Source organism: Clavelina lepadiformis, chromosome 8 (genome assembly GCF_947623445.1).
Source record: "Clavelina lepadiformis chromosome 8, kaClaLepa1.1, whole genome shotgun sequence".
Taxonomy (NCBI): domain Eukaryota; kingdom Metazoa; phylum Chordata; class Ascidiacea; order Aplousobranchia; family Clavelinidae; genus Clavelina; species Clavelina lepadiformis.
In genome coordinates, this window is record NC_135247.1 from 17,781,741 (window position 1) to 17,805,170 (window position 23,430).

Here is a 23,430-nt window from a genome sequence, read left to right on the forward strand (position 1 = left end):
ATCAATCAAAGTGCTTCTGCCCTTGGCTGCATCACCATTTGAACACGACGCAGTGACGAAACAGCTTCGTAAAACATTTTCATCTGTGACGTAATTGCCTACGTGACAATTGCCAGGTAATCGACTCTACCCTCAGATAGTTTAGCGGTTTCGTATTATAACAAATCTTACCGCAGCTGATTAGTTGGGCAAATACATTTATAGTTTTTTTAAAATTTCTTTATTTTAGGATCTTTTTAATAAAATTATGCTTTCAAATAAAAAGCATGTTGTTGGTGCAAAGCTTCGACTTCAAATAGACAAACTTTCTATTAATGACGTCATATACCACGTGACTTGCAGCATGTTATAACTCAGATGTTAGCACTGTGACAGAGACCACGACTGATTAAGACGTACGCCACTTGGTGGCAAAATTAAGACTCATTTCCGACCCATTAACTTTGTTACATCTTTATTGACATAAAAGAAAGACTAAAGTTATGTAGCTTGTTCGTTTAGCTAACTTAAATATAAAACAAAGAAACACAAGCCTTAATTTTGCAATACATGTTTTGTACATCACTATCTTACAACTTGACATTGTAAATTTTCTCTAAATGTTGTCCAAGCTTAATAAACTGAAGGTGTGAAGTTTGCCAGAAAATGAATTTTGGCTTTAAACACACTGATAACGGTTTCGATTTTTACCGAAGGAAAATTGTACAGTTACATAAAGCAGTATAGTAGTTAAACTGCACTGCATTGTACACTTAATATGGGTAAGGTTATCATTATCATGTTTTATTTGGTCAACATACTGTGAGCCTTAATTGTTGTGATATTTATTAAATGTTGTTATGCTCGTACGTTGATGTTGTTGCGGTTTTTGTTGTTGTTATGGTATAGTTGTCATTAATTTGTATCTATTTGTATTGCTAACTTTATACTTTCATCGCTTGAAACTTATCGATGTTACCATGGTCATAAAGGTTTGTTTGCAAAGAAATAAAAAGTAAACTCTTAACACGTACAGCGGTTGTGGAAATGGATTTATTTACAAGATAAAAGAAAACGTCATAGCACACACGCCAAAGCAACAATTTGCAAAAATTCACATTGGTTAGTAAATGGTTTCAGTTTTAGAAACACGGAAAGTGACACAAAGGGAAAATAGTACACAAACAAAGCAAACGGTAATTTTACAAAAAAAATAAAAAATAAATCAAGTAAAACACATTTCTACAACACTTGAAGAATTACTAGCACAAGCAAAGTATGAAATACAAATTTATACAAACTAAGATATGCCACAATTATTGGAAAGTAACCAGGTCTGTAGGTATTGCTACAACATGGATTCAAGGAAGACTTGAAGATAACTATAGAGTGTTTTAGAGTTTGCTTTCAAATTTCGAGTTACAATCTGCGAGACTTGAAAACAAGTTTTGAACTTGAGCGGAGTTTGATTGCTTTTCTTTCAGATAAGTTTGGAGAGCATCACTTGCTTCAATTGCACATCCCCAGTGAAAAGTGACACCAGCTCCTCGATCCATGTCCGTAGTTGTGCAGAACTGGAACAGTTTTCCCATCAAGATTCGTTTCCTCAACTTCAATTCTGAAAATATAATACAAAATTCAAAGCTTGCTGTAGCGAAAGAAAATTGATTTACACAGCAATCGTCTTTGCTTGATCAAACTTAACCTTCGCTTACTTTTCCTTCAAAAGTTTGCTTTAGCTCTTTTCCTCGGGTGTTCTTGGAAAGTTTTTTTCTATGTTTTAAAATTTAGTAAATTATTCCAACTGAGACAGAAATAATAGTTTTTGTTAACATTTAATTTAAGTTCTAAGAATCGAATTTTTGGGAATGGAATCCCGTTAAGCAGAACCTCAAATTTATGGCAACGCAGTAATAAAATCAGGAAAAATCATACTTTAAACTGGGAAGATAAAATTAATCACTGTGTTCGAGGTTATAACAATACGCTTGAAACAGATCAAATGTTAGGCAGTTTAAGGTTGTCTTCCCGTAACAAACGACAAACTCTTTGCTAAGCCTGGCGAAAGATTTATTTCTTCCTCGACTTAGTTGCTTTACAACAAATATTTAAGACTAACATCACCTTTCAACTCACCATCTGCTATCAGGCCCCATAAATGCCCGGGCCAGGAACCATTATGACATAAAGGTATCAAGGCAAAATTGATTTACAATAAAATAGTGTATTCTACGCCTTTTTTATATTTTGTATTTAAATCTCATTGTTTTACATTGACGATGTTTGCATTCCGCAATGCCATCATTGCCGTACAACCATCATAGGTTTGCTTTTCGTCTTCAGCACCCTATGTATTACTATAAATAAATAGTACAGTAACAAACAAGATATAGGTTGGCCCTCTGCAGGTTATGTACTAGTTACTAGTACTAGTTATGTTATGTACTAGTTATGTACTAGTTACTAGTACTAGTAACTAGTAGAACCTGATACCGTTTTGTTAGTACACCTGAAGAAACAAGCTTATGTTTGCGAAAGCTTGTATAGAAGAATCAAAAACAAATGTCAGAGGACCAACCGTTATCTTGGTTTTTTTAGTTTACTAAATACTAGGTTAATACGGTTCAGCCACCACCACATATATATAAATAGTACGTCTAATTACCAAATCATCTTTTGCATTTTTCTGAAGATGGAAAATAGATACGTCCGAAACAGTTTTGTAAATAAAAGCACATTATGAATGATCCTGTTTTTATTGTACTGATTGCGACAGTTATAAATATTTATGACGTTCTTATGCAATGCTAGCGGTAAAAATGAGACAATGACATGCTGGGGTAAATGGCGCTACCAACATGCATTTTGCAGTAAGCTTTGTGGATTTCTGGTTGAGATGCTTTCTGCGGCAACGTATATGTTACGATCATTTCCGCAGAACGTATTCGTTGTGAAATAAACTGGATTCATTGTCGTAAATGTCTGGTAACTTATTTTTATACTTCTATTTCAGAATTTCATGGTTTAAAAACATAACAAGTTCTAACGGATTTGTAAATAGCAAGCATAGGCATTTGCCACGACAAAGCCTTGATTTACGGCAACAACTATGCGCGGACATTAGCGGCAAAAAAAACAAATATATACGACCTTAACTATCAGTTCAGCAGCTTCAAAACAGCTGCCCTATGATTGCGGTTAAAAGTTCAAACATGTTTGATAAATTAAAGCATTTCTGCTCAAGTACATTTTTCGTGTCATCGTTGACACTTGATCTCGTGTTTGCTTTCTAGGGTTGGTCGACGCATAAGTTCTTTGCTCAGAAACAACAAACAGTTATATGATGCACGAACTAACCACGCGATGTCGTCAAACAATGGCAAAATTGCTCGTTGGGAAAACGCTAAACGGTTTCCAAGAAACAAAAGTTTGATAAATGAATGTGTTATGTAACAGAAATTTGTTACATAATCGAGATAATAAATAATCACAAATGTTTTAGTCCATAAGTTTGACTATAATTGCGTAGTCAAGTCAATTTTGCTTACGGCATAACTACGGTATTTGAAAACGTCATTGAGACAAAATGTTTTCCAAGTTATTACAAACGTCAACTTTATCGTTACGAAGCTTGTATGAAACCCTTGCAACAAAGTCAGGATGAGTTTTTCATCAATGTTTAATTTTGATTAAAAAGATGCTTTTTGTGAATAAAAAAAAGAAGTTTTGTAACAATTAATGACTATGCACAACTGGTCTGGCGCAACTACAAACGATCTCATAGATATCCACGCTTCCCAGTTTCATGTTTTAAATCTCTTTTAAGACGTCTTGGACAAAACATTTTAAACGAATGAAGGCTGGTAATTAAATTCATTTTAATGCTCTCCATTGAAAGAGACGATGATTTTTCACTTTTGTATTTCAAAGACACAAATTCTCGTGAAGAAAATATTTTCTGTGCAATGTGGATACATGCTTTGTTATGCGCCAGTCCTATGCGTACCTATCAATTCCAATTTTATATCTCGTTTCTTGCCATTGTTACATTTTTGTAGCAACCGTCGTCGTTCTTTTCACAATTCAGCATCCTTTGTTTTATGCTACGTGGCATCAACATCTTATTTGATCCACTGTGATTCCTGTTAATCCTGTTACCCAAGCATTTTATCCTGTTATAAAATGCAGTAACATACCAGGTGGTACATGGTAGTACGCAAACAGCTTTTCTTTCTTACTTGTGCACATTTAAGTTTTGAATGGGCAGAATATGAATGCTGCGATTGATGAAGTTTGAAAGAAAATCAAGGTTTGTTATTGATATGATTCCGTTTCAAACTGGGTGTCGTATTTACGGGAAAGAATAAATACCAGAAGAAAGAATGAACGGAAAAAGAATTTGAGCTAGTAAATATATAGTACAGCTTCACAAAAGTGCACCAACGCAACAAATCTACGAAACGGTCTTAGTTAAATGGAATTGAGAGCAATTAAAGCAAACATTATAGCAGCTATAGGTATAGCTTATGGCTTACCAAAGTGCCACAACCACCACAATTAATCAGGTTACATTGCAACTAGGTTTGAAACTTCCTGACATTCTGTCACGATAAATTTATTTCCAATACAAAGGAAGTGAAAGCTTTGCAAAATAAATTAATTTGGTACAACTGCGTTAAATGCTGTTTAGAATTGTAAAACTTTCGTTTATATTTGATTGTATTTATTTAAACAAAAGTTGCTATGTCATGTTAAAAACAATCACACACCTTAGTTCGTAGAGATGCTGGTAGCTCCACAATACTATTATTTCCACACTTGAGCTTATTCGAAAAATTATGCTCTCAGTGTTTTATCCAATCAATGTATAGGTTTAACAAGCGAAGGAAACAAAAGTATAAGGTCTTCAAAATATGACAAATTTACTGTCGTTAATTTGTCACGAATTGAGTTGATCAAGGGTTCATGAAATATTAAAACAAATTTAGGGCAATTATAATTATTGATATGATCCCACTTAAAACAGGATTTGTAAAACAAAATGCAACGTGCGTGAGTAAAATGTGTTGTTAGTGTGAACAGATTCACAAACATACATGTTGCCTCAGTTTTACACGATTTTAATTAGCTTGGCTATATATTAGATTTGATTAGTTAGATGGTAAACACAAGCATTTCGATGCTTCAAACCAATTAGTAGTAACAAAATTGCAAAGATCATCGAAATTAGTCAATCCACGTCAAAGCTGAATCAGAAATTTCCTGACATTTTGTGATAAATCATCGTCGTGATAAATCATTTTATTACAAATGATGAGTTAAACACATTTTGCAATGGTATCACGTTCCATGTGAAGGCACATCCTCTTGTTGCTCCAGCAAAAGTTTTTTTACCGCCCTTGCACATCAAGTTTGAGTGCATGAAAAACTTTGTGAAAGGTATGGACAAATACGGAGAAGGATTTAGGTACTTGCAAGAAAAGTTTTCGTCTTTACCCGAAGCTAAACTGCAAGCAGATATTTTCACTTGACCTCAAATCAGAGAACTGTTGAAGGATGAAGATTTCGAAAAAAAAGTCTATAACGGAATTGCAAGCTTGGAAGGGGTTAAAAGCTGTTATCCAACAGTTCCATTGAAATAACGGAGCCTCCAATTACAAACAGCTTATTACAGATATGCTTGATGCCTTACAAAAACATTGTGGGTAGGATGAGCGTCAAAATGCACTTTTTACCCTCCCACCTAGACTACTTTCCAGATAATTGTGGGACGTTTAGTGAGTAACAAGGTGAACGTTTTCACCGGGAGATAATGGTGATGGAGGAACGCTATCAGGGTAAGTGGAATGTCAGCATGATTGCTGACTACTGCTGGTGTCTTAAAAGTGAAGACTCTACTAAATATGAGAGAAAATCAGGTAGACGCGCATTTTCAATAAAATAGATACCGAGGTAGTGAACCGGTGTGCTTTCAATAATAATCATTTTACTGCATTATATTGTTATTGCTGTCATATTTCAAAAATCTTTATTGTTTTATCATAAGAAGACAAAGATGTGTAACAATTCTATGCAAACTGTGAATTTTTTCGAGTCAAGCTTGTTGTACACCTTACATTATTTGCGATTATTCACCAAAAACGCTATATGACGTGTAACAGTTATCTCAAAAACCTGATGTGCTAGAATAAAACGGACCACAGATTCGGAATCAGCGCCCCAAAATTAGCTATATTTGCATGTTTTTAGTGAAAAAAAAATTTTGAAGTTGAAAAATGCAGGCCAGTGTTATCACCAGGTTTTGATAAAAAGAAACCATGTCTCGGTCGAGTCCCGCTTGACGGCGCTATATAATTCGAGTTTAAATTTAAGACTTGAAATCCTATTTCAATAAATGCAAGTGTTTAGGAATATTTCAAGTACTTTTTGGTATCAGTACAGTCGAACCATATGCAAGTATTCAGAACAGCTACCAGCTAATGTTTGTGCAGTGAAACCTGATTCCTTCTCGCGCAGGCCTGTAAGCCTCACCCCAAAATTTTAAAACCAAAAATAGATTTTAACGTGTTAGGCTACATCAGGCGTTTAAACTTAGTCATATATAAACAATGTATAAATCATAGCACTAATCTATTATAGTTGACAAGTTTCCAAAATTTCATTTCCTGCAAACGGAATATTAGCCTATAGGCTACTAAACAATAGGCCTATTCATAGACACTAATTATCAAAACCAGGCTTGCGGCAAGTACTACCACTTTTTTAAGCGGGCTTTATGTTTGGTTGCACGAACCGTATGTTTCACGCCTCCACTCTAGACTATTTGAAAGAGGCCTTACAGTTTTCCTATGCTGTGGGCCTACACCAAAAAGTGGCTTGTTGCGAGACCGCTGACGCCTTTCCTGCCTGTACATAGTCCATCTCACAGCAATTGCTTTCCAACTTTTATAAACTTGGTGTTTGGTTTGTTTTGACGAAATAGTTTACCGCATTCTTTGCTCCATGTTACTTTGTATAGTATGGAGATACGAAGCTTACAATAGCAAGTCTACCAGACTGGCATTGTTGAACCGGCATCGGTTAAAGCAAGAATATTCACGGTCAAGTGTAATATCAATTTTGTAAACATGTTGTGAATTACATTTTACACTTTCTATATAATTTTTCGGAAAGCTTTGAAAAGCATGATTTTCACTTATAGTGTATTCATTAGAGACCTACTACACCAACACGCTCAAACTGACTAATTTTTCTAGCAATTGGTGAACATGCAGTACGCGGTGAGCTGTTTCGTTATTTTATTTATATTTTAAACTGTTTCCACAGGTAATTCAGCAAAAAACGCCGAAGGTTGTTTGTGCGTGGTTTTGCAGATACATCGTGACTTGACTGGACAAACAGCCGGAAGGCAAACTTATAATCTGAACGTGATGTAAAGAATTACCGCAAACAAGTGCTCAAGTTATATTTAGACGATAAAAAGTGATGAAAAATATTTAGTTCGGCAGCAAATAGATCAAAGCATTGTACGCTGACTCGCTGACATACAACGAACGTGACACAGATTACATTTACAAACGTTTCTTGCACAAAGCAAATAGCAGAAAAAACATACAGGCAAGCAAACTGCATCAAGAAGATACGAAAAGCATCTTTCTTGTCATTTATCGCATGGTTTTCGTTATTTTTTTCAAGATTAATCACAGCATAAGTACGCTTTGTATAGTGCAGGTCGGATAATATTCTGTACCAATATAAAAACTTGGATTGCCGGGCAACTTGACAGAGTCCAACTATTTGAAAATGTTAACAAGCCACAAACCGATCTTGACTCCACTTCTTTAAGATTCCTGCTGTGTGGTCTCCTCCTTGGGGGTTTCCTCCTTGGGGGTTTCCTTCTCGAATTGCTCAGCTGGTTTCTCCTTGATCCATTCCTCGCTCATTTCCCAGAGTTTCTTTGCATCTTCATCGCGGAGTGCATGAGCTTGTAAACGCTCTTCGGCGCATTTGCTAAGAGCATGATTACACGTTACATGAAGTTAGCTCAGAGAAGAAGATGTGGTCTGTCTACGTGTGCGTGTTCAACTGATCTTAAACTTCATTTAGCGCACGTGCAGAGCTTACTTAAGTGTGGTAATATGACAACATTTTCATCTCTTCGTGGAAGCTTGGTATGGCACAAGCATGTATGATAAACTACTTACTTGAAGTACTTGCCACTCACACCATCCAACTCGGGAGCGATAGCGCAGTAGATTGATGTCTGCGCGCCCTGCTTTGGTGTGATGAAGAAAAATCTTTGTCCGATGGGCATCATGACCTTCGAAATCATTCTCTGAAAAAATGGCAAGTGGCTGGATTCATTCACATGACTTTGGAGTCCGGTGTTGACAGCGCCAGGATGGAGTGAGTTGCATGTCACACCTGTGCCTGAAAGAGTCACAATCGCTGGAGTCATTGTCAGTCAAACATTTCGTTTAACACTTCAGATTCAGAACAAATCAAAACATTTCAATCTTAGGTTGCGATAAATCTATACCTTCTAATCTTCGTGTAAGTTCACGACAATGTAGCACGTTGGCCAACTTGCTTGCACAGTAGACCCGAGATGGGTCGTAATCTTTCTCGTGCATCATGTTATCCCATGACATTGAACCCCACTTGTATGCGAGTGATGAGACGATAACAATGCGACTTGGGGCACTTTTCTATGGTTGGAGATTTCGAGAAAATAACACTTTTTTTTTGCAAGTTATTTTGCATGAAAATGAGCATTGCAGCCTACAAGCTTACAACAGACAAATACCAGAACCAAGATGGTAGAAAACACAATTTAACCGTGCTTTGATGTTCTCAATATCCAAATTGTATTTAGGTTTTTAATTGAACATGTAATGAATAACATGAACATGTTATTCACCTTTATAAGATCAAGTAGAAGCTTGGTAAGCAAAAAGTGACCGATGTGATTAGTACCAAGTTGCATCTCAAAACCTTCTTTTGTTTTCCATTGTGGGCAAGCCATAATTCCTGTTGTTCAAGGAGTGTAAAATAGAGTTGAGACTGAATAAACAACTTCAATCTACAGGTATTTCCAATAAAACTTTATTATTTGATGTTAATTTACACACATATTAACTGGTTTGTACTGGATTTAAAAATTTTACTGCATTGCATCACACCGGCATTGTTAATCAAAATATCTAGCCGTGATTCATTTTCATTGATGTCTTGAGCAAATTCGCGAACAGACTCCAGCGAGGCAAGATCCAACTTCTTTAACACAAGATCCGCTCCCTTGACTTCTTCCAAAATCTGTGTTTTACTTGAAAATTAAATGCAATACAACAATACCGGTAAAGTAGTATACTGCTGTAAACTGCCACTGTTCAACAGTCGGGCCTGTTTGTCAAATTTGCAGTGCAAATAGAATACATATTTCATGTACGATTCCTGCTCAATACGGAAGGCACGAGTGCACATTTTACACACTTAATAGTCTAACTCTAATACCTGAAAAAATTCCCAAGTTTCTCGAATCAAAATCTAAAAGTTAAAAATCAAATTACCTTTTGCTTGGCCTCTTCAGCCTTCTCCATATTTCTACAAGCCATAATAACACGAGCTCCTCGACCAGCCAAATCTTTGGCGGTTTCAAATCCGACGCCATTGTTTGCTCCGGTGACTATCACTGTCTTTCCGTCTAACTTTACATCACACTGCACAGTTCCTTTAACTGCTGATTTTTGGGCTGAATAAATATGTTTGGAAAAGTGAAAATAATTATGCCAAATGCTGACAGCATTCACTGACTTACAACAAGCTTTATTAGGTGCACGCCATTTATAAGTATTGGCACACTGTGGATAGTTACTCACCAGCCATTGGTGAATTATATTGCGTACGTTGTCTGGTTTTGTCCAAAATGTCACCACACAGTAAAACTGGGATATTTCTAATGTTTACAAACTATATACACCATAAAAATAAAATCGTGTTGATTTTACTGTACAGGTCTATACAAATACATAACAATAAATGGCTTATATTAACAAACATTCAATTACATTGCACTGTGTAAGTTTCACAGTTTATATTTCTGTTGGGTTAGCTGCTTTCCTCGCCGACTTGATATGCAAAGTGTAGATTTAATGTGAAGTTAGATCCTTATGTTAACCTGTGCCATTAATATCTTTCATCCAGTCAACTTTCCAAAACAATATATAATGATGTATTAAATGTATTGATATATTGTATGATGTAAATAATTTGTTAAAATGTTAATTTGTTTAAATGGTAATTAAAAAATGTCTATATGTTTATTTGTAAACTGACTTTTAAAGATTAAACTATGAACACAATTTCAACTCGCTGAGAGTTGGTTTAACGTCGTTCTTTTCCGATGAGTAAATTCAAACAACAATTGCTAAAATTTACAAAAATTAGGCCCATCTGGTCTCCGAATGGAGGCGTGGGTTCGAATCCCACTTTCGACTCCATATAGCATTTGTTAAGCTCTTGTGTTCAGGTCACTTCACATAAAATGATTGTCAGAACTGCCAGGCTAATATAGAATTCGTCACACAGTGCATGTGCATAACATAGACATCACAGGTTTAATATAGACATATAAACAATATAATATAGGTCGCGTAGGCATAATACCCCACAGTAGAATTGAATTTCTCACTTCCCAAAATTCTTACTGTCTCAATGTAAAACTATAATTTGCCTTATTGTAGAACTGCAGTTGAGTATATATAAAAATGTTTCAAAAGTAATAAAGTATCTGTCGGTTACAAAATGACTGCAGCCAAAAGAATTGGCAGATTGGCTTTCTATTTGCTCAAAAACCACACAAACTTAATATCTACTAATATTTTGTGCAGCAGTGACTGAAATAGTTATCAACCATTTTGGCTATAGCCTATAACGCAGGACCGGTACTTTTATTAAGCCATTTTTAATACTATTTTTCTGCAGACACCTTTCAGCCTTTCGACCCAAATAGCTGTATGGTGCCATGGATGCACTTAAACTAGGCCTACTGCTATTTTTTAATGATGTAAGCTCACGTTAAATGTAGTAAAATTAGCTTTCAGATCCACATGACAGCATAAACCATAGCAGAAAGCCGGAGTGCAGACTATGCTATTTTGAGCAAGATCTTGTGCCAAACAAGCAAAAATGACAAGTGCGGCAAAACTTCTCGGATGCAATTAGACAGTAATGTCTGAATGTACGCAGTTGCAGTTTGACAAGAAAATTCTAAATCAATTAAAGTACGCACGTGCACGCACGCTAGTGCACGCAGATGTTTTGTCCAAATCATCAAGTACAAAAACAAGCACCGAAAGCGCGCCATTGTAGCTCATAAAAAAACAGTATTGAGTGCACCTATGCCATAATGCAGTCAGGGTGGAATCTACCATATGCACGTCGAGCTTTGTTATCTTCATGCCGATTTATAATAAATAAAAAAAGAATTGACGCTTTAGTGTACGACATCACGACAAAATTTTCGTCTTTGTACGCACGATTTGTGGTCGAAAACTGCCATACCATTCAGTCGCCGACATATATAGTTTAAAAGATGAACAGACTGACAGATGGATAGACAGAACATAGCCTTAAAAGAATTATGGTTATGCTAATACCGTATCTGCATAACATAAAAATAAATCTAAACCACACTTTTAAATATCCCAGATTTTTTTAAGTTGCAACTCGCACTTTTCGAGGACTGGCCGATTTGTCCAGGAATCTTCCAGGTTGTTTACAAAAACTCAACGCATGTAAATGCAAAACTTTTCCCTTAGTCATTGCCGAATCACACTCCCTGCAAAAAAATCAAGTCACGCCCAAACATAGACATCTTATAAACACATGCCCCAAACCAGTCACCCGCGTATTACAAAGTGATACAACAAGTGTTACGTTTTGTTGTCTTCACTCTTAGATTTACAGATTTACACGCATGTCTTTTATTTAAAAACAGTTTAGTTTAGTTTCGTTGACACAGCTCACTTCAGGAGCTCCAATATAAAAACTGACCGTGCGACTACCTGTCGAACACAAGTCGAAAAAAGACACATGTGCTTAATTAAGCACGAAAGAGCGTAATCGGCCGCAAGGGAGAAACGCAATAAATATAGGGAAAAAGAGTGTAACACAAGCTTTCACGTACTGTGTATGCAGCACTAAAATTAAAAAAGACATGAATAGTATTTCTCGCTTTGGTGATTGCAGCAATCGTTGTATAATCTCCCACGCTTACAATAGTGATATTACATCATTGTCGATTCCGCATTTACCACTACGTCACGCGCTGTGCATTGTTGCCTTGGAATTTTCTCCAATTCATGCTTCCTGTATAGCCTTTTTTGGCGCTTGTTGTGTGGCATTCAATTACATATTGAATTTGATGTTGGTTGAAATGGAGTAGTTATGTGCAATATATGATTTTCAGATTTCTTTTCTCAGTAGTTCTACGTCAAAGTCATATGTCACATATAGCATTATTGGTATAAATGACGTAGTTGAACAATCTGGCTAAGTTTCAGTACCAGGTTTCTCAAGCTTTAGTATATTTTCTCCGATCATTGTCAGGAAATTAGTACCAAATTTATCAACGAATTTTTATGACCAGTTTGCGATGTGCGTGAGAAATGTTGGGTTGTATAGTTGGGTGCATAAAAAGGCCATAATAATGATAATCGTCAACATTAGATCCTTGTGTACTCTTTTTGGACACGTAGAGCAGTTAAAGATTTCCATGCAGTTCAGTCCAATGCGACGTCTTTCACTTTTCGGCAGGTGGTGTTAAGCTCCTGTAGATCGTTACGGAAAGTGGCTGCCAGGTCTTCTTGGGTCTTCGTTCTTCGTTTTCCACCCGATGGTTTCCAGTCTAATGCAATTTTCGGATGCCGGTAATCTGGCATTCTGAGCACATGTTCCACAAAGCGCATTCTGCGTTCAGTTATTAAGCTATTCAGGGTCAGTAAGACACTTCCGCGTAAAATGTCATCGTCTGTGATGAGCTCTCGGTAGCTGACACCAAGAAGCCTTCGTAGGCAACGCTGATGGAATACGTTGGGTCGTAATAATAATAATAATAGTCGTAATAATAATAATAATAAATAATAATAACAGAAAAAAATAATATCGTTACACGGAAGTTAGACATGTGTAACTTTACCAAGTCAGAGAAACGAATAGGCTTTTTTCGAAGACAATCCCAGAAAAAGTGAACTAATTCTTCATTTCTTAATTTACTTTATAAATCTGTATGCTAACCAAAAACAACTCATCTTCATTCTCTAGCTGAGCTCGCAAATCCACTAAACTATCCAAAGTAATCTTACCAGGTTAACCTACCTAAACCAGATAAACTCAACCTGTTTAAGCATAATAGGGTTAAACTGTTTGCAAAAATCCAATTATCAAGTCATGTTAATTTACATTAATTGAAGAAATTTCACGTTTTAATGAAAAACCATCAACCTATCATGTCTTGCTTGTGTTTGGCCTTCGTTAGAATTAATTTAAGTAATGTTTACAAGGACATTATGTTTTGAAGATCAGTTTAATTAAACCTGGAGATTACAAAAATACATCAAGGGGGGCGATCATAAGCTAGAATTAAATAGAACAAGATCTTGGTCACGTAAGAATTTTTTTGAATCGGTAAATATCCCAGAAAGTGATAAAAAAAACATGTCAGGCAAAGATAGATCTGGAACAACCAAACAACAAACAACACTGTATTAAACCTTTCTTTATGGTTTAAAAAAAGTAGAAAATAACCTTTTTGTTTTAATAAAGCTAAAAAATCTTAGGAAATAAAACCTCGTCGCGATGTTCATACATCACGTTTGATATCCATTGTCTGTTGAGACAACTACTGTAGCTTATTTTAAACCCGCAGGCAAAACGTTCACTAAAGCGTTGTTAGATGTGACTTTGCAGATCAATTAAAAGCTATTATTCTCTCATACAAAATTCAAAGTTTATGGATTATTAGGCCTGTTGCCATCATGCTGACAAAGAAGAAAGTATTTACGCTTGGTTTGCTTGCTGCGTTGTTGACACTGACTTCAGGAAATGGTAAGGCTTAAATGTAATTGTTGTGCCACTTGTAGGTTTCAAAAGATTAAGGATTACAATTGTAGGGACTATTACGCATGTTGCATGGCGTTATTTTGAGCTAAGTTTTTTTGCTCAGACCCGATGTAGGAATAACGTGTTAGGCTAATTGCTTTTCTGGGATAAGTGATCGTTGAGTTGCAGTCAAGGTGTGGACCGAATTGCCTTCGATAAATGTGATGCCGTTTATCAGACATCTTCTTGTAATTCTTCTACGTGTTCTTGGTCGCTTTGTTAATGGTTAACCTCCGATTATTATGCTAAGCGCAAATTCATTGGCTTAACAGACCTCAAGGCTATATTATGATGAATCACAGCATAATCTTAACAGCTTCACTTGAAGGTATTTCCTCTGCTTGAAGTCTTCTGTCTTTGAAGTCTCAAAACTCAATATTTCTATTCTATTAGGGACAAAACATTGAAATCATAGCTCAAACGCACAGTTAACTATATATATAGGAGGGTCGGTTGAAAGTGTCTTTTGTATTGACAGTTATGAATGACATTGCACTAGCAAAGTATGTGTGTCGTTTCAAACGTCTGTATACAGTAATGTACTGTGTGTAATGTAAGTAATGTAAGTTATGTATTGTAACAGATAATGTACAGTAATGAAATGCTGTGATTTTTACGAAACTTTCTTAGACTTGAAGTCGTTTCGTTATCTGTTTTGCTGGTTTAAATAGCCATAACGGTTTATATAATTTAAGTATTAATTTAAATTCTATTAATCATGTTCAAAATTTTTGATTTCAAACATATTGTGTTGCTGTAACTTTTTCTCCCATTTCTTTCTCCCAATTCCCATAATAACACTTTTAATTCTTAGTGTTAAGGAAACTTTATCGGTAAACGTTTTCACCAACAAGTCATAGGATCAATTGTAGTTTCAAAATGTTTTTCTACGAATACGTTTTCTTATAAGTTATTACTTTTGAATTTTTTGTTTTCTATTAGCGGAATTTACGTGAAAGATGATTTGATTTCTTTTTAAAGAATGGCAGTTTATGTTTACAAAGCTTTTACGTTTTAAATTTTCTGTTTACGTTTTGTTACTACTGTGCAACTTGCAACGTCTCGTTTCGACTTTCAGCATTTTGAAGTTGAAACTCTTAACCACTAGTTTAAATTCTATCTTCAGATGACGCCATTTGTGGTCAACAAAGCGAACTCCCGCAAGGTGGACGAATTATTGGGGGGAAAGCTGCAAAATCCAAGTCCTGGCCTTGGCAGGCGACCTTGTCATACTTTGACCCAACTGTTTTGGCGGTCAGTACACTTTTCTGTAGCAGCAAAATGACTTTACCTTGGTTATTTAGCAATGAAACTAACACAGGAGATATACATTGGTATATGACACGGAAAGCTACACACATGCTGCTTTGAAAATGGTTCCAACGTTTACATGTTTACTTCCTAGACGTATCGGCGCACATTCGCCGGAGGAAGCTTGATAAATACAAACTGGATCTTGACTGCAGCCCACGTCTTCCAAAACTTTATAAAGGACAAGAATTGGGAAAAAAACGTCATCATCACCCTGGGTAAAGAAGATAGAGACTTGGTGTTTAGGCAATACCATTTTTCACACATGGTTCTTGAAATTGTCATGTTAACTTTATAAAACAGAAAACTGCAATGTGCAAATCAGCATTGTTATGTGCTCAGAGCATATGACCGAGAAGTAATGTGTGATAGTTTCCAGTTAGTTAACTGTTTTGTGCACTTATTACATTGCATAATACGACTTTTATGTGGGACACTGATATTTTTAGTTTATAATTTAAAGGTAAAATTTGTTAAAAACAAGACTTAATGATACATGTCTTAAAGTCCGGCATCGATCAAACGACTTTCTGATATTTGTATAATACAGCATCTAACACGCATTTTTGCAAATAATGTGCAGTCATTATAGAATAAAAATTCTATTTTTACTACTTTAACATGCCACATTTTCTAGTGATGGAAAACGGTTTTAAAACTAAAACGTATCTACATTTATTTCAACTTTTTATTTTTTGTCTTTTTATAACTTATTTAACAGATGCTTGATAAATTTTAATTAACTCTCTGGAAAACTATTTAGGAATTATCGAAATACCAACAACAAGGAGGCCTGGGCTTCCATCTAGTGTTCAGGTCTTTGACGCTGACATCGTTGTCCAACATCCAAGCTTCACCATAGAAACGTTTGACTACGACGTAGCTTTGGTTGGTATATTTTTGTGATATTTACGGTAATTCATGGATTAAGATTACTGTATTATTACATGTTTGTTAAAATTGCATTGACTATCCCATAATGAAGCCCACTACAGGCTTGCTTTATCTTATCATGTAATCTTACCCTGTCTGTTATTATCTGCAGAGTGTACACCAAATATAATGCACATGACTCCCTTAATATATAATATTAACATGTAATACCCTTAATAATAATATATAATACATTCACTCCCTTAATATAAGAAACTATATTCCCTTTTATCTATCTTTACAAACAAACAAGTCCCTATACAAACGCTAGAAATATACTCGTTTCAATATTTTAACCACGTTATTTGCCGTTAAAAATAGTAGGATGGTTTAGTTTACAGTAGTGTGGATGTTTTATTGTCAGATTAAAGTAGGCAGAAAATTCCGCGAGTTCGGCGGGAGGTGGGTCGTAGAGGAGGGCAGTCATGCCGTAGAATATACCTCGTACATCAAACCAGTTTGCTTGCCTTGCCTGGAAGGAAGTTGCTTTCGGAGACAATTTCAACAAAATGAGCTTAGTGCCACGTGGGAAGACTTAAGTTTTGAACAGCAATGTATTTTGGAAGGTGTTTCTTTTCTTTCCTTAGATTTGGAAGCTCTACTTTACACTTGGATTTTCTTGATTATGTTTGTTAAAGCTTGCTTGTATCATGATACGCAGTATTGCATGTTTTCTTTTTGTTGCATGTTTGTTTTAGTATCTTCAGAAACGGTTTATGTTGTGTTCATTTACAGAACGCTGGGTCACACAGAATGAACAACTTGTTGGAGAAGTTGACCAACACGATGTCATTGCCAAAGTAACCGGCTTTGGGGCAACGGAGCCCACGGATTCCCCGCGAAGAAGGTCCGGTCCTTCGCTACGTTTGAACGAGGGAGAAGTTAAGTTATTCAACAATATTCGGTGCGATTATGAAGTATTTGCATTTTGTCTCTTTTTATTCTCACAAAGATACCTTCTTCTTGTATAGTCTGAAATTGCTGAAGCCTATAAAAGTTTGCGAGTTTGCGTTAGCGTTCCAGATTTATTGTTAGTTATTGTCAGAAAATTAATTTGTTGTTAACCAAACACAGGTTTTCTTTAAATTTGGCAGAAAATAGACTAAACTATCTAAGTCTTTGATTAAAAGACCAGTTGTAAATTTCAAAAATTTCATATTTTTACAAAAAAACACCATTTTACTTTGATTGACAAATATCAAGATGCGCTGCAGCCAGAAAACAAATGGCAGACGACGATTTGGTGGAGAATATACATTTTACGAAGCGGATGTTGTGCGCCATCGGTGGAAACGATTCTGATGTCATTGACGCCTGCTCGGGCGACAGCGGAGGACCTCTTGTGACACAAGTTAGTAATTGAAATAAAGCAAATTTAATAATAGAAATCTTAAAACGAGTATGAGTGAATTGTTTGGCACCAGTTTTATTCACGGTTTCTATCTGTTGTGAACGTATAGTTTATCTTACTCTGCAGCCTTACCACTGTGGTGTATAGTTCATTGTGATGTTAAAAGAGGCCAATATGAAGTATATGTAATGGCAATTTATATAACAGATAAATGATACTCAGACCGCCGAAAGTTGTTGGGTTCAAATTGGAATTGTCAGTTGGGGTTTGGGCTGTGGAGAATCATTTGAAATTAACGGCACACGCAAATTTTATCCCGGTTATTATGCGAACGTCGCTTCCTTGATGAAATGGATTAAGCCAATAGCTGCTAATGGTAAGTCGTCATCAAAGTTGCAAACTATGTTGCCGACATAAACATGAAACTATGCGGTATATATATATTCTTTACTTATGACCATAAATTTCCATCTAGTCTCAGCGGCTAGTCGAGCAAAAGTAAACGAACTGGTCTGTCCTCGAAATCTCAGCCTGATCGAAGAAGGAAGAATATGCAGAAAGCCTTGCACAAAAGACTCAGATTGCAGAGGACGCCAAAAAAGATGCAGATGTGATGACGTTTGCGGGTTGTCTTGCTTCAATCCTGGTGAGACACGATATTATCCAAATTTTATTATGTTCCACCCTTTTAAATTAATTGTAAACAATTAATTGTAAACATCGTGGTAATTTCTCGTTTTCATCTTTTTGTTTAAACCAGCACATAGTCACCATGCGAGGAATTGATGATATGAATAACAAGAACAGAACTATAATTCATCCGAGAGCAATTATAGTTTATGATGCAGTTTCATGTTCTTTGCAGTGGCTGAATGTGCTCCTCCTGGTTTGTTTAGGAACGGTGAAATTGAAGGGACTCTGGCCTACGGAAGGTCGCTCACTTATAGCTGTGATCCCGGATTTGAACTCACCGGTAGCAGGATAAGGATTTGCAGATCCGATAGGAAATGGAGCGGCTTGGAGCCTCAGTGTCGCGGTACAAATTAACTTTTGGTTATTTTGGTGAAACATGCCAGTTAAAGTGCTTTAGACCAATAGCACTTGTACAGTTATCAGTTTAGATGCAGATGGGTTGAAAAATGTATTCGGACATCAACATTTTTTTACATAAGCAGCTCTAAGTCTATCTATTTCCTAATATATAACAGAAGCTTGATAAATTTTTCTTTAAAATGAAGAAGGGCAACAATAGTATGAATAGGTATGTGATGTCGATGTTACCTATATTCATTCCAGAAAAAGTCTGTCTGCACCACGAGGTTTCCTTCGCAACTCACACTCCGGCAAAAAGAATTTGGCGACCCGGTGACTCGATAACTTATGAATGCAACGATGACTACATATTGATTGGTAATTCAACTTTAAATTGTCAGGATACCACAGAATGGTCAAGTGACGCACCGACCTGTCAAGGTAAGGTTTATTCCTAAGTTGTAAAAATGCAAAGTTATAGAGAAAATTATGAGACCGCTTTAATTTACTCTATTTTATGAGGTTGTGAAAGTTTTATGACGTTTCATAAAATTGCAATCAACTTATATAATTTTATTGTGTTCACAAAATGTGAATACGCTTTAAAACCGTGAGATGTGTGTAAAAATGATCAGCAGAAGCATATCGAGTAGGTACAATAGATTTTGAATAAAAACTTGGATTTTAAATTTTCAAGAATTCTGCTTAAAAAAGTTTTTTTCATCTGACAAGTATTTTCCGAACTTTAAATATTGACAGCATTTGAATTAAATTTTTGTCTTTTTTTTATAAAATAACGCTACACAGCATCAACTTTTATGAAATTTGATTTTGTTTTATCTTTTTTCTCAGCAAACTTCTGCTTGCAACACGACGTACAGTTCGCGACTTACAGTCCTAAAACGAACACCAAGTGGCGGTCTGGCGATTCAATAAGCTACCAATGCAATGACGGTTACAGATTGATAGGAAGCTCCAGATTAGATTGCCTTGACAACAACACATGGTCCAGTGACCCACCAATCTGCGAAGGTGAAGGTTTCACTGCAGAGTAATTGGCCGGGTATGGATAGCAAGTAATACTTACAAGTGGTACTTTTCATCTCACAGAGAATTTGTGTCCACATCTGCAAGTTGAATTTGCAACTCACACACCCAACCGAGTAACCTGGTCTCCCAGTAACTCTGTAAGATATCAGTGCAATGATGGTTACAGAATGGTTGGCAATGCAATTTTGGTTTGTTTGCAAAGCAGAAAATGGTCTGCTAAGCCACCAGTTTGTAAAGGTAACCGATGCCTACCGTCATAAACAACCTGGGTGTAAAATTTGACTTCAAAGATATGACTTACAGTATGGTTTAGTATAAGTTAACGTCACACTTGTGTTTAAGGCATATAATTGCATTTCAAAATTATTTAAAATTTTGTAGAGATCTTGTGTCAAGTGCCTTTACCACCTCCTTTTGCCTCCATTTCAACTAAAGGTCGAAGGGTGTCTCGTGGATCTCGAGTAACTTTTACTTGCAACGACGGATACACCATAAATGGTGCAGAAGATGATAGTTTGACCATGACATGTTTACAAGATGGTTCCTGGTCAAGAAATGTACCAGAATGCACAAGTATTGCTTTATTTTTTGTTTCTTACAAAGTTGGTCTCCAACGGAATTTACAGCAAATTAAAAAAACAACAACCTTAACGTCATCTACGATAAAATCCAACACTTGTTTTCGTTGCCTGCCTTTTTTCAAATATTATGAATAATAAGACATCACCTTATTCTTATTTTAGGCAAACCTTGCCCAAACCGACCTTCTCCGAATTTCTCTCGAGCAGACAAAGTTCAAAGCGAATGGAAAGTTGGCGAAAGTGTGACGTATTCGTGTCAACTTGGTTATCGTCTGAACGGACCTCGCGAGATTACCTGTCTTGAAGGTGGAATATGGTCGAGTGATTCACCAACTTGCACAAGTGAGTGAAATGCATGATCGTGGAGAAAAAAAATCGATAACAAGTAATGGTGTAGGCTTCAACAAAATATTACTTTTATATATTACAAAATCATTATTACTCTTGTTTATTCCAACTCTATTTCATTAATTAATTAATTAATTAATTAATGTAACCTGAATAACTTGTATTAATATCTCGAACAAACAGAAATAACTTGCCCCTACCCAGCGACCCCAGTTTCCGGATCAATCGCAAATCCACGACGAACCTGGAATGCATTCGACACAGTGAGATTTGCTTGTAACCGTGGTTACGAGTTGATTGGAAATTCAGCCGCATTTTGCTCGATAAGTGGAAGTTGGTCACGTGACCCACCACGATGTTCAGGTAATGAGATTTCGACAAAAGTTTTTAAAAACAAAGTTCATCATGGCCCGTATATCGGTAGCGAAACAGTTTAATTTCTATGGAAAATAAATGCTTTTGCAGCATTCATTTTAAATTCATATCGTGTTTGTCTGTTTACATATAGACATGTGCATATGTATAAGATGTGCACATAGGAGGCATATGTGGCCAACGGACCGATTAAGCCGTTCCTGGATTTATCTTTTTTTGCATAGCTCTAGCTATATATGTATACATGAATATATAAATCAAAGTTAATTCAAACAAGAATAATCGCATTAATTAATTAAATATTATGCGATTGCAACTTGCCAACACTTTTATCTAATTACGTTGGTATAACTTGTATGACCTTTGACCTTTGACCATACATAAATACACTTTGTATCAGCTTTTCACATAATTGCATCAAATTTTCTTCGAAACATGCGCTTTTTGGCCAGGCGTAGCGATTAAAAGTTGCTGTATTTATTTTATTTTACAATGGAAACTCTGAAGAACTCCTTTGCTCTGTTCCTGCGGCTCCACTTTTCGGAAGAGTTTCGGCGACAAAGCCCAAATTAGCCGCTGACAAAACCATAACCTTCATATGTCATTTTGGATATCACATATCGGGCAGGTCCACCACGAGACTGGTTTCCACCTGTTTAGAAGATAGGACGTGGTCCCATCCGCCTCCGGTCTGCCAAGGTTCATAACCGGTCTTTTACATGTTTAGTTATGATTAAGCGCATGCTAATATTTGTTAAAACATGCTAACTGACTAACATGTAAACATGCTAACCGTAGGCCCTTTTTATTTTGCTAACTTTTTTCTTAAATCCACAAAGTTATAAATGCCAAGGTAAGCCAAATGTTAATAGGCGAGCCAATTGTTGATATGTTTACTATTTTGTTCTGTTTTTCACGTTTAGCTAATCGACGAGACGGACATCCTTGTGTCCGCGAACCAAGCAGGATAAAGGAAGGACGGAGGTGTAAGAAGCCTTGCACAAAAGATTCGGACTGCAAAGGGTTCTTAAAGTCGTGTCAATGTGATGACGTTTGCGGAATGTCTTGTTTTAATCTTGGTACAAAACTTTTTCACTTGTTGTTTGAAAATTGCAGCTTCTGTATCATTGGATAGCTATAAAGTACATGGAAACCAAAATCTAACCTTTTCCTACAGATGCAATTTGTGACGAAATCGATCCTTTCCCGAATGGCGTGATACGCATAAACCAACGATCTTATGGAAATGCTGTCTGGTACTTCTGTAACGACGGGTTCGTGTTAAGGGGAATACCCTATCGGGTTTGCAGGTCGGACAAGACCTGGTCTGGATCAACGCCTGAGTGCAGGGGTATGGTCGTGATTCATTGTTAAATTCCAAATTCGCTATATGTACATTCGCTGTATATTTTCTCATGCTCTAATTGCAACATAGGTAGTGTTTACTTAACGTGTAGTGTTTAATACTGTCTTATTAGATATTGCTGGTATTCGTTACAACAGTAAATAGTTTGCCTTTAATTGTGCGGTTCCTATACAGGTTGCTATACCAATGTAACAATTATTTTGCAGCTCGTCTTTAAATCATGCTGATGAACGGCTGATGAACCAACGACGAAGTTTTCTTTCCGTAAAGTTCAGTTTTTATTGTTCAGCATTTAACTCATTAATCAAACCTGTTGCGTATGATGTAAATATTTCTTGCTATCTTGTTATCTATCTTAAAACAACATTGTTTTCGTGTTCAGATGGAAACTTTCTAACTTGTTTATTCATTGTATTAGTACATACTTTGCAATCGACCTGAATGAGCCCAATCACCTATCTACGCTCTGCGTAACCTTAACTGATTGTTATAATGAAATAACCAGTTTCTTAACTTTTTCTCAGAAAGATTTCAACAAAATAACTCGCCTTTTAATGGTGAATAAAACGGCCCACAAAACAAAATCACTCGGTTTAAGATCTTCAGTTTGCTTGGATTGTTTTTGTGATTTGAAAAATTGTTTATTTAATGGTTTATTTCTGATAACTACTTTATGTTTATTCACCGTTGTTAATATCAGCAACTTGTAAGTAAATCGAAGTGACTAGATTGTTGTATTTTCTGAAAGTCAACGCTCTTTCTAGTTCTAGCTGAAATGCTTTTAACAGGTTCATTTGCGTAAAAAGATAGCAAAGCTTTTTGAAGTGTCACTCTATATCGCCATTTTGGCATGAACACAAAATATGATTACAAATGATGATAATACACCAACACCTTAACGTCTAATGTAGTGAACAACGTTCAGATTTTAATGCGTCGGTCGT

General features: G+C 36.1%; 2 protein-coding genes across 2 annotated transcripts; one reads left to right on the forward strand and one right to left on the reverse strand.

The window, feature by feature from the left end:
- Positions 1-7,262: 7,262 nt before the first annotated feature.
- On the reverse strand, positions 7,263-10,016 carry LOC143468166 (retinol dehydrogenase 14-like). Its single transcript, XM_076965186.1, has 7 exons — positions 9,858-10,016; positions 9,549-9,730; positions 9,162-9,294; positions 8,900-9,009; positions 8,519-8,687; positions 8,184-8,409; positions 7,263-7,989 (listed from the first exon to the last, which is right to left on the reverse strand). Exons 1-7 carry the CDS (start codon positions 9,862-9,864, stop codon positions 7,821-7,823), a joined length of 996 nt encoding a protein of 331 aa, XP_076821301.1. The 5' UTR covers positions 9,865-10,016; the 3' UTR covers positions 7,263-7,820.
- Positions 10,017-13,878: 3,862 nt separating this feature from the next.
- On the forward strand, positions 13,879-23,392 carry LOC143468164 (CUB and sushi domain-containing protein 3-like). The gene is made up of 20 exons (XM_076965184.1): positions 13,879-14,085; positions 15,266-15,393; positions 15,545-15,668; positions 16,214-16,338; positions 16,748-16,949; positions 17,119-17,287; positions 17,587-17,734; positions 17,942-18,110; positions 18,210-18,380; positions 18,600-18,770; positions 19,031-19,207; positions 19,619-19,798; positions 19,877-20,053; positions 20,198-20,389; positions 20,560-20,739; positions 20,929-21,108; positions 21,628-21,819; positions 22,044-22,199; positions 22,298-22,471; positions 22,693-23,392. Exons 1-20 carry the CDS (start codon positions 14,016-14,018, stop codon positions 22,701-22,703), a joined length of 3,096 nt encoding a protein of 1,031 aa, XP_076821299.1. The 5' UTR covers positions 13,879-14,015; the 3' UTR covers positions 22,704-23,392.
- Positions 23,393-23,430: the final 38 nt, after the last annotated feature.